This window comes from Salvelinus sp. IW2-2015, linkage group LG2 (genome assembly GCF_002910315.2).
Source record: "Salvelinus sp. IW2-2015 linkage group LG2, ASM291031v2, whole genome shotgun sequence".
NCBI classification, from domain to species: Eukaryota; Metazoa; Chordata; class Actinopteri; order Salmoniformes; family Salmonidae; genus Salvelinus; species Salvelinus sp. IW2-2015.
Genome location: NC_036839.1, coordinates 16,077,359 through 16,095,289, shown reverse-complemented (window position 1 = coordinate 16,095,289; position 17,931 = coordinate 16,077,359). Strand labels below are relative to the sequence as shown.

The 17,931-nt window shown below is 41.8% G+C and overlaps 3 protein-coding genes across 5 annotated transcripts; 2 read left to right on the top strand and 1 right to left on the bottom strand.

The window, feature by feature from the left end:
- Positions 1-3,454: 3,454 nt before the first annotated feature.
- On the top strand, positions 3,455-4,360 carry LOC139028535 (protein FAM237A-like). The gene is made up of 2 exons (XM_070446210.1): positions 3,455-3,839; positions 4,202-4,360. The coding sequence occupies exons 1-2, from the start codon at positions 3,455-3,457 to the stop codon at positions 4,348-4,350; spliced, it is 534 nt and encodes a 177-aa protein (XP_070302311.1). The 3' UTR covers positions 4,351-4,360.
- Positions 4,361-4,621: 261 nt separating this feature from the next.
- LOC111975582 (caspase-8) lies at positions 4,622-12,773 on the top strand. 3 transcript variants are annotated; one of them, XM_024003975.1, is made up of 13 exons: positions 4,622-4,753; positions 6,016-6,299; positions 6,551-6,656; positions 6,798-6,942; positions 7,042-7,109; positions 7,260-7,305; positions 9,091-9,164; positions 9,339-9,372; positions 9,486-9,581; positions 9,731-9,819; positions 11,101-11,221; positions 11,340-11,853; positions 12,014-12,773. In XM_024003975.1, the coding sequence occupies exons 1-13, from the start codon at positions 4,733-4,735 to the stop codon at positions 12,183-12,185; spliced, it is 1,770 nt and encodes a 589-aa protein (XP_023859743.1). In that variant the 5' UTR covers positions 4,622-4,732; the 3' UTR covers positions 12,186-12,773. The 3 variants fall into 3 exon arrangements, with proteins under 3 accessions (XP_023859743.1, XP_023859750.1, XP_023859759.1); XM_024003982.1 differs by having other exon boundaries at positions 4,622-4,847; XM_024003991.2 differs by having other exon boundaries at positions 4,624-4,874.
- Positions 12,493-14,645, bottom strand: flacc1 (flagellum associated containing coiled-coil domains 1). Its single transcript, XM_070447520.1, has 7 exons — positions 14,160-14,645; positions 13,791-14,073; positions 13,621-13,673; positions 13,385-13,481; positions 13,185-13,288; positions 12,987-13,076; positions 12,493-12,886 (listed from the first exon to the last, which is right to left on the bottom strand). The coding sequence occupies exons 2-7, from the start codon at positions 13,963-13,965 to the stop codon at positions 12,797-12,799; spliced, it is 609 nt and encodes a 202-aa protein (XP_070303621.1). The 5' UTR covers positions 13,966-14,073; positions 14,160-14,645; the 3' UTR covers positions 12,493-12,796.
- Between the last annotated feature and the right edge of the window lie 3,286 nt (positions 14,646-17,931).

Genomic DNA, 17,931 nt, shown 5'->3' with positions numbered 1-17,931 from the left:
TGCAAGAGGAAGGCATTGATGCTATGGACTGGCACGCCCGTTCCCCAGACCTGAATCCAATTGAGCACATCTGGGACATCATGTCTCGCTCATCCACCAGTTTGCAACCACAGACTGTCCAGGAGTTGGCGGATGCTTTAGTCCAGGTCTGGGAGGAGATCCCTCAGGAGACCATCCGCCACRTCATCAGGAGCATGCCCAGGCGTTGTAGGGAGGTTATACAGGCACGTGGAGGCCACACACACTACTGAGCCTCATTTTGACTTGTTTTAAGGACATTACATCAAAGTTGGATCAGCCTGTAGTGTGGTTTTCCACTTTAATTTTGAGTGTGACTCCAAATCCAGACCTCCATGGGTTGATAAATTTGATTTCCATTGATCATTTTGTTGTCAGCACATTTAACTATGTAAAGAAAAAAGTATTTAATAAGAATATTTCATTCATTCAGATCTAGGATGTGTTATTTTATTGTTCCCTTTTTTTGAGCAGTGTATTTCCACACTATGAGGTTGGGAATAAAAATGTTAAATTGGGAAAATTATGATAATGTTGTTTTAGTGTAAGAGCTGTTTGAAAAGACCGGCAGAAATGTAAGCCTGATTTGGTGGGATGGAGTTTTGGCCTGCCTGGCGACATCAKCAGGCGGTATAATTTATTAGATCAATAACAAAGAGAGTTTCAAACCTCTCTGCTAATAACAGCTAGTTTTTAGGTTACATATCCCCCCCACTAAGCTCGTCCAATTAGGCCCCTCACTCAGACCACTCCCAGACAGTCCCAGCACAATTATTGCTTGAGAAATTGCTCTTAGCTAAGAAGCAATTATTTTTCATTTTGACCATTTCTATCAAGTGTCAGTGTGCAGCGGATAGGACGGAGTCAGGCGCAGGACACAGAACTGAGTAAAAACGTACTTTACTCMGAAAATCACAAACAAATTCCATACAGGGAAAAATATTACAGCTCGACACAAAAGAGCGACTACTTAACAAAGAACAAACACGCACAAAACTATGTGGGAGCCAGAGGGTTAAATTTGGAATAAATTATAACGTAATGGAAACCAGGTGTGTACAATCAAGACAAAACAAATGGAAAAAGGAACGTAGATCGGTGGCGGCTAGAAAGCCGATGACGTCGACCGCCGAACGCCGCCCGAACAAGGAGAGGCACCAACTTCGGCGGAAGTCGTGACAATTTCAATTTTTTTAATAACAGTAAGGTACTTAATTGTTACCCAGAAACGATTTGATATTGAGATAAAAACAGATGCATTGGGCCTTTAAATAATGCAGTCAAGCTATAAAAGTGTAGTAGAGAATGAATACGAGGTTAGAGCATGTTGTACTGTGCTTGAGTCTGTATATAAATCCATCATGTGATACTGACCACCTCCTGTTCTCAGACGTGTGTGATATGAACTTTGAGCGTATTATAAACATGTAGGTAGTGTGTCATGAAGAGACCGAGTCATCAGCCAGGAAGTGCAGCTCAAACTCAAACTAAATAAAGTCCTCCAAAGTGTTGTAGCTTTTGTCACATATGTACAGTGTAACAAAACCTTTCCAAATGTTTATACCATCTAATGAATAATGATTCCTAAACTTCCTGCCTATAATCACTCTAACATTATGATTTGAACTTTAATATTCCCAATTTTACTGAGGTGATTGCTTCCTTTAATTGAAAGACCATTCTAGTGTCTTATCCAGTCAAAACACCAAAGAGAGAAAAGGTGGAACTTCCATCATAAAACCTCTCTTAATGCGTCATTAGAAGGATGAATGACTTGGTGGTAGCCCACTGCAGCCCACTTATCTATGGCTTCTCACTAAGGCTGCAATTAACTCCCAGATCACGCATGCATGTGGCATTTCACTAAAAGCATCGGCACACTGCTTATGTAGCACACCAGTACTCCCGTGTGTTTCGTCTGCACTGGAACCGGAAATAAGGACTTTCCAAGTTGACCCAGAGTCAGATCTCCTGCTGTCTTCCTTTCAGTGACTCTTCAGCTTGAATGAAACTGGGCTGTACTCATGGCTGTGCAGCAGTCTGACTCATTCACTCAGGAATATGGTTATACCCGAACTGCTTGAAATTGTAGTTATCCCTGAGATGTGATTTAGGATATGCAAATTATCCTAGAAGTTCTGTAAGAAATTCTGATATCTGAATAAAGTAACGGTTCTTTGCACAAGGTTGCAAATAGAGGAGATCCCCCCCCCCAAAAAAAAAAAAAAATGTTGGGTAAAAACAACCAATTGTTGCATTATAAATCGGGTCAGTTTTTACTAACCTATGACCTACTCAGTAAACATGTATCATGATTAAAACATGCAACAGAAAGTAATCAACCAAATAGCCTGTTTCATGAACGTGTTTACTTGCTTACTCCCGGACTTGCTTTCTTACCAAGAAATATGTAATATAATATCTCTGAAAGGTTTAGTCACAATTCCTGTTGTTTTGTTAATACAAGCTTTAACCACAGACCAGAGGCCTAATCCAAGGTTGTTCATAAAACCACCTTTTCAGTTCTTAACAAAGTTTATTCAGATGGTTTATTAATATATTAATGAAATATTTAGTTTTTATTTATTATGTTTTTGTATAGGCGATTTAAAAACAAAGGAACAGATTGATGCACTGCCAAAGAGGAAGGTCTAGGTTATAGCCTCTGTGGAAATGAAAGAACCCTCCCTCCAGTGTAAAATTCCTGAAGAATGATGTGTAACAATGTACATTTCAATTCACATTTTATGCAAATGATGAATCCGTCCAATAGAAATCAGCATGTGACAGTCAGACAGTGTTCAATCACTTCCATTGGAAAGCTAATAAACTATTTGGCCGTCCCCCTTAGATAGACTGACGTACTGTATTTGAGAGCAAACAGATGCGCATCTAAACATCGAGGGCTGCACAAACTACATCACTCTACAAAAGGTAAGTCCCTGTTTTGCACCTGWTGTATTTTATGAGCTTTTTCGTGTATATTTAATAAAAACCTGAAATTAGAACGTTTTGTTTAAGAAATATTTGTTGCCAGGTTAATCTTGCAAAATGTACTTTATTCGAAATAAAGCAGTTTAAAATAAAAGCTTAGTAGGCCTTTCACTTTTATGATATTTCCTCACACAACAGTTATATGCCTATTCTTCATCAATATTTGGCATGTTATTTATTTTAAAAATCATAATTCAAAATAGAATGCCTGATATTTGTTCGGAACATATTACTTTATTTGGATTTTATGGAAACATAACTATGTTTTAATCTTTACCATTTCAAGGGAAAAGTTTATTCTGAGAACGTGTAAATTCCTATGGGCTATCTTTAACAATAGCCTAATTCAAATATCCATTCTGAAAACAGAATGCAGTGATAACATTATGTTTGATTGATGTCATTCATGTTTTACTAACACTTACATTCTGTCTCAACGCAGATGGATACTACAATCCTCAACATGTATCTGGCTACAGTGCTGCTCATGGGCTGTGTATGTGTGGTACCTCTCCAAGGTCAGAAGCCAGGACAGGTGGACCCCCTGACTCTGAGCAGGGCATCACAGTGCTGGACCTCCTCCTCAGAACTCCTGCTGGAGATGCGCTCCCCGAGGATCGCTGACACCGTGCCTGCCTTCTGGGATCTGATGGTGTTCCTCAAGTCGTCAGACAACAGGAAGCACAGTGCTCTATTCTGGGACCTGGCCCAGGTCTTCTGGGACATCTATGTGGATTGTGTCCTGTCCCGGACCCATGGGCTGGGGAGGCGGCAGCTAACTTGGCCCCATGAGCAGATCACTGCAATGCGCTCACTCGTCACTGACAGTAAGTACCTGTCTCTGACACTTTTCTCTCCAGTTTACAGTTTGGGCATGGATACTTGTTAAGGAGCCGAGTTAGGCTCTGTCTGTGTGTACAGGATACATGTTCTATTGCAACTGATATCAAGGCTGATCTGGTGCCATAATTATAACACAGAAGTAGCCTATAAATGTGTGTTGTGAGATAATAACTGCTATGTTGTGTGTTGCTGTACATATCATTGATTAGTAAATTGCAAGTCATTGTTAAAAGATAATTATTATGAGACGATGGGATCTTATCTGTACCCATTACCATGCTTAAATCTCTGAATGAAACATATTCACCACTAGTAATGAATCGTTTTTTCTGACTTTATCTTGCAGAATCTTTTGTTCAGGACTCACAGACGAACGTCTCCAAACTGAAGGAGTCATCTCAGGGATGGCTAAAGATCCAGGTTCAGCACTTTGGACCAGGCATTTTAAATCACATCATTCGTACCAGGGGGATCAAGAGTAGATCTATTCTTTAACCACGCATTATAATTCAACCAAGTCCATATGTCCTATTGACTTTTTCTACCTTTGATGTGTTGAATAAAAATATTACATTCAGAGTACTTCTCTAAGTGTATGTTGTGTGTATGACAATGCATGGATGCCACTGTACGTTTGTGAGGATTATGGTGACTCATCTGTATTAATTACAGCTACATTGCAACATTTGGAGAGGGTGAGACCATTGGTTGAAAATATTGAAACGGGGCGTATCCTATGAAATTGGCTCGAAGTACTGTACTGACTTCTCGCCACTTGTATCGAAACCTCCCGATACTTTCAAGGAAATAAAATGACTTGTAGTTGTTATCGGGAAGAAGACAGGATCTTTGGAAAAAATTGATATTCCTGTAGTTTATGTTACCTCCAAAAGTACAGGTAGGCCTATTTGGACTTGAAATATCAGGACGCACATTTACACTTCGAACGCACTATTATTCCTAGCTGAGGAACGCTCAACTCCGTCCTTCAGGTATACTTTCCCCAAACTTGTTCTTGGGTGAGACATTTGTTCTAATTAAACAGTAAAACAATAGTATTATACACTGTATAGCCTTTTTGGACAGTGTGTTATTTTTTATTGGACAGAGTGTGTGGCTTGTTATGGGTGAATTCATGTAGATTTGTCATGGTTTCTCATTCTCAACTTTACGTCTATAATAATGTGGGCTAAATCCGGGTGTACACTATATGACTTTCAGAATCCTAACATCGCTGAGCCTCTCACATTAGACGTCTTTTATGTCACTAAACGATGTGGCACAGACAGTGGTCACACACTGCAAGATATTTTACTTGGTCGTGAGGATTGTTGATACCACGCTATCTCGCAAAAAACATTGTTTGTGCACTTCAGAGCTGTAACGATTTGACGCTTTGGTTAATTAAAGGCAAGTACAAAGTGCAGACGCATACTAGTAGTAGTCAACGCTCCGGTTCGTGAGTCTACGCCTTCTAGGTGATGCGAAACAACGTCATCATCTCACTGCTTTCTTCTCTGGCGAGCTTGCATTGGCTGTCGTTGATCATTGTTCTCAAAACTTGTCAGGGCACATCTCACACTACAAGAACATTGCAGATTGTGTGCTGCTAAACTCAAACGTTTGAAAATATCTTCGAAGTCTGGGATTCCTGAAAGATCGGTATCCCTCGGATTGTGTCTCTGAGCCGCTCATATTAAACCAGCGTCCGTGACGGCCGCGCGCCCAGATTAGGCAACGACATGGGGATTTTTGTCTCCGATRTTAAAAACTTCTCTGGGACAGCTAAATCGGGGCCAAAAAACGTGTAGTGTACACCCGGTTTAAGAGACATATTACTGTTTTATGTAATTATGTGAGCAWAATCTTCTAGTGTTTTAAGTATGAGCTCTTCTATAGAATATAAATGTTTTGCAATGGTTTCCTCTCTGATTTTTATGCGGCTGGAAATMTAATTATAGAAAATAATTATGCTGGAACAAATTAGAAAATTCACTGAGGCCACTAGGGGTCCCCATCCCCTTGAAAGTTGCTGCACTAGAGGACTGGGCTAATTGATATTTTCAACTGACATTATATTAATACCATGTACAGAGATGGTAAATTCACAATATSTATTTATAGATATCAAACATAGCAATCATATTGGTATTTCGACAGGAGATGGATTTCCAAAGGCTGCTGTTGCAGGTGGAACAAGCCCTGAGCAGTGAAGAAGTACAAGCACTTGCATTTCTTTGCAAAGATTTACTGGATAAAGACCTGAACTCAGTGACCACAGCTAGTAAACTCTTCTCTCTTCTGACGGACCAAGAACTGTTATCCCCTGATCAACCTTACTTGCTTGCTGACCTACTACTCACCATCCAGAGGCACAGCTTGATGCGAGGCCTTGGCCTCAACAACCAGCTACCAACAACCAGTAGACACATCTCTCCTTATAGGTGAATATARAGGCCACATTTACTATAACCTCATCCCCAGGCTTAGTGTTGTCGGAAGTGGCTGGGAATTAAATGATTACTACATCTGAATCCATACATCTTCCCCCACAATTGAATACAGACAAAGATAACTACCCACTCATGACACGAATATAAACACTTGTTGTGATACAGTTGATCACTTCATATACTGTACTGTAATATGATGTTCTCTGAAAAGTGAATGACACATTGTATCTAACCATCTGCAGAAAGCTGCTGTATAACCTGTCAGAGAACATCACTAGAGATGAGTTGAGGGAGATCAAGTTCTTGTTGTGGAATGAACTCCCTCGTAGAAAACTGGAGGACAACCTGGTGAGTATGTCAGAACAGTCTAAAATTCAATATGTGTTGTCCAGAGTAGGGCAGTAACCTTTTATTTAGTGCAATATAATTAGAAAGAATGCTTATCTTAATGGACCAACTGACGTTACACATTTTGCTTCATTCTTTCAGACTACCTTGCAATTATTCCTGGAAATGGAGAAAATGGATATTTTGAGCATCATAAAACTAAACACTCTTGAAAGCATTTTTGAAAGTGTCTGCCCCATGTTGAACACAAGAATCAAAAAGTATAAGACACAGAATTCCTTAGCTGGTAAATCACTTATATGCTGAACAATCCAATCCCTTGCCTGTCAATCATTTAGAACAGGGATATGACTGAGATGTTTTATGCTATTCAATCAAAAACCAGGAACTCAAGAGACAGGGGTGGGACAGTTAAGACCAAGATCTGTGTCTGACGCTCATCCAGGAATCCAGGTAACATACAATTCTCATCAGCACTCCTTTTTATTTCTTACATTATCTTGATATCCAGGACACATGGACACATTTCAGTTCATATCTTGATCAGCTACTACAGTATAATCCTCACAGACTCTCATGCCTGTTTTATTTGTTTTCCTTCAGGCTGCCTCCATGCTTCCAAAGAGGCCTGTCTCTTGTGAAGTATCAGGTAGATAGGAGCTGTCACTATCCACTGGGCACAAACTGGTTGAATCAACGTTGAATCACCTCCTACTAGAGAGTAGATCTGCAGCTGTTCATTTGGTCTCCCATCCAGGGTTTTAACCAAGCCCAGCTTTTATATTTGTTACTGACTACTATTAATGTGCTATCGTGAGAATGATTTTTGAGTGACCTCTTAAAAACGAAATATATTCACTTTTGCTATCAAAGTCATTCCAATAGGTAGGTTTAACAGAGCAAATGAAATGGGACCATACGTTATCAGTCATATATCATCAATGATGCTATTCAGGACTATATAGCATTAACAAAGTCATCAACAGCTATTGTTTCAATTCAACCCAGAATTCAACAACAAAAATAGACAATACATATGCTTAGGGTTTCAAGCTTTGGTTGATTTCAAGTGTAATCTTCAAGTTAATCATTAATATGTTGGATTCACATCTCCATCTCAACCAAAAAGTTGAAGAGTATAACTAATTCTAATGAAACTTTATTCAAAGTGCTTTTAATGTTTGATTAGATTAGATTTAGTACTATTCTTTAACTTGAATTTGTGGTTGAGATGGAGATGTGAATCCAACCTATCAATTATTAATTTGTGTAATATCAACATTTGAAGGAGATGTCTCTCCTGCTTGGATAGCTCCATCTGTACCACTGAATTAGCCTGGCTTTAATTCCACTTTGTCTACAAATTAATCATTGATATGTTGGATTCACGTCTCCATCAACCGAAAATCAAAATGAAAGAGTAGGGCTAAATCAAACTTGAAATGTACTTTAAATAAAGTTTCATTTGATTTAGTCCTATTCTTTAACTTTGATTATAGGTTGAGATGGAGACGTGAATCTAACATATACATTATTGATTTGTAGACAAGATGGAATTTGTTGACCATCAAACAAAATTCAATATCACTTTTGCAATACAGTCAATAGCCTATTAACTTGTCGACAAGTTAACAAATGATGTTGGATCTCCAACTAATCCAAAAAAAGTTAAAGAATGGGATTAAGCCAGTGGCTCTAATGAAACTATCCAAGCATTAAATGTTGATATTTGGTTGCAATTGTCAACCAAACACAATTCAATATTAATTTTGTAATACAGTAAATTGCCGAAAGTGAAAAATATCTTACAAACTAATGTAACAGTATTTATTCAACCTTAAAATGGGTAACACATCCATGGCCACCTTTTGACGTTACTGTAACTATAAATYTCTTCTTATGTAATCACATTAAGCGTGCATGTTCAAGATAGCATGAATAGGTCTGTGGAGAACTTCACAATTGCTGTAATAATCTGTGCAGAATCTCGAACTGCATTGATCGCTTGCACTATGTACTTATTATGCAATATCAACTGCAATCCAAGTCATTTGGTTGTGCTATTAGATAAAGCACAGTGATAACATATCAAGTTGTGTAAATACAAAATATGTGACATTGTATTCCCATTTGAACTTTGTTTTGCTTTGATAACACATTTAGATGACAACTAGACCAAAAATCAGACATTGTTTTCCCATTGAAATTTGGTTGTGCTTTTAGATGGTTGAAAGCATAGTGATAAAGCTTTGGGAATTCCACACATTTCTGGCAGTCTTTTTGACTTGGTGAAATCTCATTGATCAACGCCTCAACCAAATATTACCCAAATTTCAACGTTGAAATGACACGATGTGCCCAGTGGGTACTTTTAATGTCAAATCTTCTTCAGTATGTTATAACATGCTCACCTTCCATTTTCTTGTTGTCTTAGTTGAACAGTATGACCATTCTGACGAGACTCTCATTCCCCACACTTACTTCTCGAGTTCACAGCCTTCAGCCAAGGTAGGTGTCTAATGTTCAGTCCAGGTTTTGGGGCCACACTTATTTGCTGTATATGCTGCATTGGAGCATACAGCATACATCAACAGGAACACCCCACCTGTCTTTACATCAGAGGCCATGGCCATCCCTTATGTCTGTGTAGTAACTTGTCATTACCTCTTCTTCCATTCACAGGTAACCTCTCTGAATCAATCTGACACCTCTCTGGGTAAGTCCCACACTYAACATGCTGTGCTGCCCTCTACCCTTGTTCTCTGTTTTGGAGAACAGTGCAGAACTCACATGACCTTTTTGTGTCATCTTGGTCTATCCACACAACAGATGCTCGGAGAGTCCCATATTCGATGGATGCAGGACTTTCACACGGGCTGAGTCTCCTCAGTACCAATGGGGACAACTGTGCTGCTCCCATTAAAGGTCAATTGAGAATGTATAATGCCAATCTGCAAAAGGGGCCTGCTGACTCTTACCTTTCCTACTCACTCTGTTGGCTCATTGGCCTCACTGTTTAATGTTAGCTGTATCATTGATGCATTCTTACCTGATCCATGTCTTCTCTCACATAGAGTATCATCATGTTTCATCCACATCCTCATGTGGAGACAGTAAGAACTTTGGCCCAGCAGATCCTCAGACAGGAAACACCAAAAGAGAGGTTTCTCTTATAATTATCTTTTTAAAGGAGCATTGACAAAGTCATGTCAGTGCCTGTTTTTACTGAAAACTGACTGTAATGTATAGATTATTTTAGGTACACTAGTTGTTTCTGGGATTATGGATTTGTATATGACGTACAGTGCWTTTGGAAGGTATTCAGACCTCTTTTGACTTTTTCCAGATTTTGTTACGTTACAGCCTTATTCTAAAATGGATGAAATTGTGTTTTTCCCCACATCAAACTACACACAATACCCCATAATGACAAAGCAAAAACGGTTTTTTCTAATGTTTTGCAAATATATATATAAAAAAAGCTGAAATATCACATTTACATAAGTATTCAGACCCTTTACCCAGTACTTTGTTGAAGCACCTTTGGAAGTGATTACAGCCTCGAGTATTCTTGGGTTTGACGCTACAAACTTGGCACACCTGTATTTGGGGAGTTTCTCCCACTCTTCTCTGCAAATCCTCTCAAGCTCTGTCAGGTTGGAAGGGGAGTGTCGCTGCACAGCTATTTTCAGGTCTCTCCAGAGATGTTTGATCTGGTTCAAGTCCAGGCTCTGGCTGGGCCACTGAAGGAAATTCAGAGACTTGGAAGGTGAACCTTCGCCCCAGTCTGAGTTCTTGGTCACCTCCTTGACCAAGGCCCTTCTCCCCCGATTGCTTAATTTGACCTGGCGGCCAGCTGTAGGAAGAATCTGGGTGGTTCCAAACTTCTTCCATTTAAGAATGATGGATGCCACTGTGTTCTTGGGGACCTTCAATGTTCCAGAKATMTTTTGGTACCCTTCCCAAGATCAGTGCCTCGACACAATCCTGTCTCAGAGATCTACGGACAATTCCTTCGAACTCATGGCTTGGTTTTTGCTCTGACATGCACTGTCAACTGTGGGACCCTATATAGACAGATGTGTGCCTTTCCAAATCATGTAAAATCAATTGAATTTACCACAGGTGGACTCCCAATCAATTTGTAGAAACATCTCAAGGATGATAAATGGAAACAGGATGCACCTGAACTCAATTTTCGAGTCTCATAGCAAAGGGTCTGAATACTTATGTGAATAAGGTATTTGTTTTTATGTTTAATACATTTGCAAACATTTCTAAAACCCTGTTTTCGCTTCGTCATTATGGGGTCTTGTGTGTAGATTGATGAGAAAATAGTTTTATTTAATACATTTTAGAACAAGGCTGTAACGTAACAAAATGTGGAAAAAGTCAAGGGGTCTGAATATTTTCCGAATGCCCTATATGTGTTTTCTTTCTGTAGGAACTGGGAGAATATTCTATGACAGGAAAGAAGAGAGGTTTCTGTCTGATCATTAACAACCACGACTTTAGAAATTCCCCTCAACCGTTAAAAGACAGAGAGGGAACACACATTGACAAAAGTAAGATCATCTTTACTTGTAATACTTACTATACTGAAATACTTCCAATACCTGTATGTTGGTTGCTTTTGAAGAAGCAGGGCTAAACCACAACCACTTGTATGTGTTTGTGTTTTAGAGAGTTTGGTGAGTGTGTTTAAGTGGCTGGGCTTTGAGACACAGACTGAGCCAGACTGCAGTCGGGAGAAGATACTGTCTCTACTTGCGGAGCTGCGCAACCGGGATCACAGCCAGATGGACTGCCTGGTGTGCTGCGTTCTGAGCCACGGCCTAGAGGGAGGTGTTTACGGGGTGGACGGGCTGGAGGTCAGTGTCAGGGAGCTCACAGAGCCCTTCTCTGGACTGGAGTGCAGCTCACTGAGGGACAAGCCCAAGCTGTTCTTCATCCAGGCCTGTCAGGGCAACAAGGAGCAAAAGCAAGTGTTCATCCAGTCTGATGGCCCAGGACCAAGCTCTACTACCACCAGCTCTATCTGCACTGATGCAGTGGTACACAGAGACTCCATTCCCACTGATGCTGACTTRCTTCTGGGCATGGCCACCGTCCCTCACTTTGCCTCTTTTAGAGACAAGAGGCAGGGCACTTGGTTCATCCAGTCGTTGTGCCAGAACCTCATCGACTTGGTGCCCAGGTTAGTGCTCAGAGATATGGTCTCTCTGTTGTTAGATTCTGCCATCAGTACACAGTGAKATATGACATACAGATGTGAGGGTATTGTTGGTAAATTAATATTTAATATTATATTAAATATTATATATTTAATTTCCTCTCATTGTTCTCTCTCTGTCCAGTGGGTATGACTTGCTGTCCATCCTGACCAAGGTGAATGATGATGTCAGCAGGAAGACAAATGGCATTAAGAAGCAGATGCCCCAGCCTGCATACTCACTCAGAAAGAGGGTGGTCTTTCCCATTCCCAAAGAACATCCTCCCAGACTATGTGAGCCACAGGCATTGGCTTGAGACCACTAGAGCAGATTTCTTTAATGGTCGTCACCTTTCCCATCTATTCAGGGACTGATTCAGAAACTAGTTGAGTGGACTCTCACCGACGATATTAATCAATGGCGAAAAGACTAGTACTTGAATAGCACTGCCCTAGACTGAGAGACTGTCTCCACACTCCTGTCTACACTGCACACCTCGGGGATCCTCAAGTATAAACTGCTGTGTTTTTCCAAAACTGAATGTTAACTGTTTTTTACACCTTATATAAAAAATGAAATTCAATATACATATATCCAAAGAACTGTAAATAGAACATTTCAGGAATTTTTTAAAAGGGTATTTTTAAATGTAGAGAAAAAGCAAGAACAACCGAAGAGCACTTAATATGCAATGTTTTCCACGTGTTTTTTCTAAATGGTCTATTTCTTACTCCCTTGCACATTGACTTCCTAAATGAATACAAAATAACATTTTCAATCAATATTGATCATTTTGTTGTTGCTGCTGTTTCAATACATCACAGTGTACTCCTTACACCACATGTCATACAACACATTTAAGACAAATTCTATGACAGAAGAATAAAAAATATGTTCACACATGTATTGGTGTGGTCATGAGTTGCACTATGGCTCTGTTGGTTCTTGCGTGATGCATGACATGCGTCTTGGTCCAAGCTGGCTTGGATTTTTCGCGAAGTCTGACATACGACAGGTCTGTCACAACAACAAGATAGCCATCACTAGCAGGTTTGAACAGAAACTTCAGTGACAGTTTCTCTGGATGAAGAGGATACATAGAGTATCAGTAGCTCACCACAATATCCAGTTGCTCTTGTGTCTGGTGATAAGCTGTTCTCAACAAACTGATGGTTACATCCTTCTCTGTCAGCTCACCAGCTAGTACCTAGAAAGCCACGCACACTCAATCACTTCAGAGGTAAACTATCCCATTGTCCGAACCACCTTTAAGTCAAATTCAGGTTAACATTGGTAGCAACAATCCTCCTCTGACCTGAATCTCCTCCTCAAACCTGGTCTGGAGTTCTGCCATTTCTGCCTCAAAGGCCTTTCTTTGGTTATCCTTTTCCTGCTCACTTTTGTTCAGCTGCTCACGTGCTGTCAGAGATGAGAAATATACCATTTCTAAATATCAACACTGAAACTGAGGAGCTGTATAATAACTCTACTTTGCACAATTGTTAATAACCTCACAATGCATCAGTTGGTCCATGAGATGCCTTTCCTGCTCCTCTTTCCAGCTGTTCTCCTTCCTTAGCCAGCTGCTACGCATCTCCTCAAATATACTGTCCTAGAGCAGTAGGGAAAAAACTAAATTTTAGTTTTCAATAAATAAATCTACCTTTTTTTGCAGTACATTTCACTGAAAAAATATGAAACGCCAAGTTCTGACTGGTGCCATCTGGCAACAGGTGGCAAGGCTAATTCACCTTGTATGTGCGGAAGGAGCTTTTGAGGAAGTCATAATCTTTCTCCAGCAGGGCTGTGAGGGTTGACGAGCAAAGAAAGGGTGTGAGTGATAGGGACAGGGACAGGTAGAAGAGATACAGTATTAGTTAGACTGTTAGGCTGCCGCAAGTCATTGTTTCTTGTTTAATACCACATCTCTCCTCTGCACAGCCCTTCTCCCCCTCCAGAGTCTTGGTATGGAGGGTCACCAAAGCACTGATCTCTGATCTGTGGGCCTGCATTAGCTGCCTGTAAATCAACGGGAAGTGGTGACTGGGAATCACCTCTTTGTCAAAAGACCTTATTCCAATTTGACAGTCTAGCATGAAAGGACGCCACCTCTGCTAGCTGTGTGGGGCATAAAGTACCTACTCAATCTCCTGTTGTTGCTGCTGCCTAACTCTCTCAGCTCTCCGCTCTGCTTCGTCCAACAGCTGTGAAACAGAGACATGATGAAGTCAGAAGGAGTCAGAGGTTCTCTTTAGATGACCATGTTGGAGAAACTATCTAGATATCTCACCGCACGGCAGCTGTGCTGGTGGGACCGCCGTTCATCCTTTAGGAGGTCTGTCAGTTTCCCCATCTGCTCCTGCATGTCCTGTAAAAAACCCTGCCTAGAGAACACAAAGGCAATAAGCCAAGCATGTAAAGGCCAATAACTCTGTAATCCAGAAGAGCAGATTTCATGCACAGAATGTTACTATCCATGTCAAACTACCCAAATCAACTATATCAATGGTATTTGAATGAGTTCTGTGCTTTGAGTGACATATACTGACAACTGACTAAATACAGGGAAATTAAAAACTCACATGTCCATAGTTTGGGAAACCCAGTAGTCCACTAGGCCTGAGGACTACACTGTGCAAGTTCTCAGGTTTTTTGCTGGGATTCTAATATGAGGTCATAATTAACTTCTAGCTTCTCACAAACTTTACTGTTCCAGTAATCTCTGTTAATCCAGAAGTCAAATATTTCTCAGTCTATACGCAGAATCTGACCATTGGAGATTACTGTTCCAGAATTTGAGAAAAAATCATTTCTGGGAATGAATCAAGCTTTACGCATCCCTAAAGTCACTAGACACATAAGCATGTTACAGACTGACCAAGTGGGAAAGAAATCAGGGGCACGTGTTTAAAAATACTAAATATATATTGTTTTTAATATATAATGTAATAKTACTAGCCACCTGGCAATGTTATGAAGTTGGCGTTAGCTAGCTCAGATAGGTTCCCAATCTCCCAATCTATGTGGACACAAATCAAATCAAATCAAATGTATTTATATAGCCCTTCTATACATCAAATCAAATCAAATCAAATAAATTTTATTAGTCACATACACATGGTTAGCAGATGTTAATGCGAGTGTAGCGAAATGCTTGTGCTTCTAGTTCCGCCAGATGCAGTAATAACCAACAAGTAATCTAACCTAACAATTCCACAACTACTACCTTATACACACACACAAGTGTAAAGGGATAAAGAATATGTACATAAAGAATATATGAATGAGTGGTGGTACAGAACGGCATGGCAAGATGCAGTAGATGGTATAGAGTACGGATATATCATATGAGATGAGTACTGTAGGGTATGTAAACTAAAAGTGGCATAGTTTAAGTGGCTAGTGGTACATGTATTACATAAAGATGGCAGAAGATGCAGTAGATGATATAGGACAGTACAGTATATAACAGATGAGACAGATGGTAATGTAGGGTATGTAAGGATTCGATAGAGGTAAATATATAAGAGTGGACATAATGTTTAAACGGTGGCTGAAGTGGATAAGCATGTATAAACAGTAGATTAGATCAGCGAGTACAAAGTTACCCAGGTTAAAGGGTTGAAAGTGGACTGCCGAGTTGAGGATCAGCTAATCTATGGGCGAGACGAGGACGCGAAGATCGATCAGTGGGTGCGGCTGTCAACGCAGTCTGATGCGACCGTGAGACTAGGAGCTGTCTGTTCGTGCGGAGAGCTACTCACTCGAAACTAAGGGTAAAACCACAAAGGAGGCCCGATAAACCAGCGGGACGCCGGGAGCTAATCCGAACCAGGAACGAAACAAGAGCAGGCGGCCCTGGCTGTTGCGACGTTGGCAGCCATGGCTTACTGCACCCATCCGCCTTCTGCCGATGAGTGAAGCAAAGGGGGTAGAACGAACAGGGAACAGTCGCGCCGTATGAGGTGGTGTGGTTGACCTTGATAGATCTTTTATGGGTCCTTCCTAGTGGACACGGGGAGCTTGGGTTGAATAGGATGTCCTAGAAGCCAAGGGGCAAACCAGATAGTCTATGCCCCGCCCGTAGAGGGGTGGCGCCGCCTCTAGAACACCAGCTCACACCTATGGAGGGAGGCCTTACGGGTTGGCTCGGCGGAAAGCAGTTGCCCGGCGGTGAGCTTCAGGAACGGACAAGGTTAAAACAGCCCGACAGGATGCTCTCGAGTTTGTGCAATCCTGCCATAGAATGCTCTGTGAGGGTCCTTATAGAGGATGAGCCAAGAAAACATCGCGAATTTCATTCGAGGCCATGGCGCGGTAGAGGTGTTGAGAGAGCGGCGCTGCGGTGCGCACGAGTCGGACGTTCTATCAACGGCGATGTCCTGTTGACTGACGCGTCGGACAAATTCGAGTGTATGGTGCCGGGAGTGGTGGGAACGTACCACGAAGAGAGCATTAGAAACCACGCTAAAACCCCTCGCACCTTGGTCCCCTCACACTACTGACCCGGTCGATGTGGATAGGGGGGTGCTCCCTCTGCTGTTTCCTGAAGTCCACAATCATCTCCTTGTGTTTTTGTTGACGTTGAGTGTGAGGTTATTTTCCTTGACACCACACTCACGAGGGCCCTCACCTCCTCCCTGTAGGGCCACGTCTCGTCGTTGTTGGTAATCAAGCCTACCACTGTAGTGTCATCCGCAAACTTGATGATTGAGTTGGAGGCGTGCATGGCCACGCAGTCGTGGGTGAACAGGGAGTACAGGAAAGGGCTCAGACACACCCTTGTGGGGCCCCAGTGTTGAGGATCAGCGGGGTGGAGTATGTGTTACCTACCTCACCACCTGGGGGCGGCCCGTCAGGAAGTCCAGGACCAGTTGCACAGGGCGGGGTCGAGACCCAGGGTCTCGAGCTTGATGACGAGTTTGGAGGGTACTATGTGTTAAATGCTGAGCTGTAATCGATGAACAGCATTCTCACATGGGTATTCCTCTTGTCCAGATGGGTTAGGGCAGTGTGCAGTGTGGGTTGCGATTGCGTCGTCTGTGGACCTATTGGGTCGGTAAGCAAATTGGAGTGGGTCTAGGGTGTCCGGTAGGGTGGAGGTGATATGGTCCTTGACTAGTCTCTCAAAGCACTTCATGATGACGGAAGTGAGTGCTACGGGCGGTAGTCGTTTAGCTCAGTTACCTTAGCTTTCTTTGGAACAGGAACAATGGTGGCCCTCTTGAAGCATGTGGGAACAGCAGACTGGGATAAGGATTGATTGAATATGTCCGTAAACACACCAGCCAGCTGGTCTGCGCATCTCTGAGGACGCGGCTGGGAATGCCGTCTGGGCCTGCAGCCTTGGAGGGTTAACACGTTTAAATGTTTTACTCACCTCGGCTGCAGTGAAGGAGAGCCCGCAGGTTTTGTAGGGGCCGTGTCAGGCACTGTATTGTCCTCAAAAGCGGGCAAAAAAGTTGTTTAGCCTGTCTGGGAGCAAGACATCCTGGTCCGCGACGGGGCTGGTTTTCTTTTGTAATCCGTGATTGACTGTAGACCCTGCCACATACCTCTTGTGTCTGAGCTGTTGAATTGCGACTCGATTTTGTCTCTGTACTGGGACTTAGCCTGTTTGATTGCCTTGCGGAGAGAATAGCTACACTGTTTGTATTCGGTCATGCTTCCGGTCACCTTGCCCTGGTTAAAAGCAGTGGTTCGCGCTTTCAGTTTTCACGCGAATGCTGCCGTCAATCCACGGTTTCTGGTTTGGGAATGTTTTAATCGTTGCTGTGGGTACGACATCGTCAATGCACTTCCTAATGAACTCGCTCACCGAATCAGCATATTCGTCAATATTGTTGTTGGACGCAATGCGGAACATATTCCAATCCGCGTGATCGAAGCAGTCTTGAAGGTGGATTCAGATTGGTCGGACCAGCGTTGAACAGACCTGAGCGCGGGAGCTTGTTTGTTTAGTTTCTGTTTGTAGGCTGGAATCAACAAATGGAGTCGTGGTCAGCTTTTCCGAAAGGGGGCGGGGGAGGCCTTATATGCGTCGCGGAAATTAGTATAACAAT

Excerpts from the sequence above, each read along its gene's own strand:
- LOC139028535 (XM_070446210.1), top strand. The coding sequence starts at position 3,455 with ATGGATACTACAATCCTCAACATGTATCTGGCTACAGTGCTGCTCATG. Across the intron at positions 3,840-4,201 it reads GCGCTCACTCGTCACTGACA|AATCTTTTGTTCAGGACTCA; the intron begins GTAAGTACCTGT and ends TTTATCTTGCAG.
- flacc1 (XM_070447520.1), bottom strand. The coding sequence starts at position 13,965 with ATGCTAGACTGTCAAATTGGAATAAGGTCTTTTGACAAAGAGGTGATT. Across the intron at positions 13,289-13,384 it reads CATGGACCAACTGATGCATT|CACGTGAGCAGCTGAACAAA; the intron begins GTGAGGTTATTA and ends CATCTCTGACAG. Across the intron at positions 12,887-12,986 it reads AAGAGCAACTGGATATTGTG|ACCTGTCGTATGTCAGACTT; the intron begins GTGAGCTACTGA and ends TTGTTGTGACAG.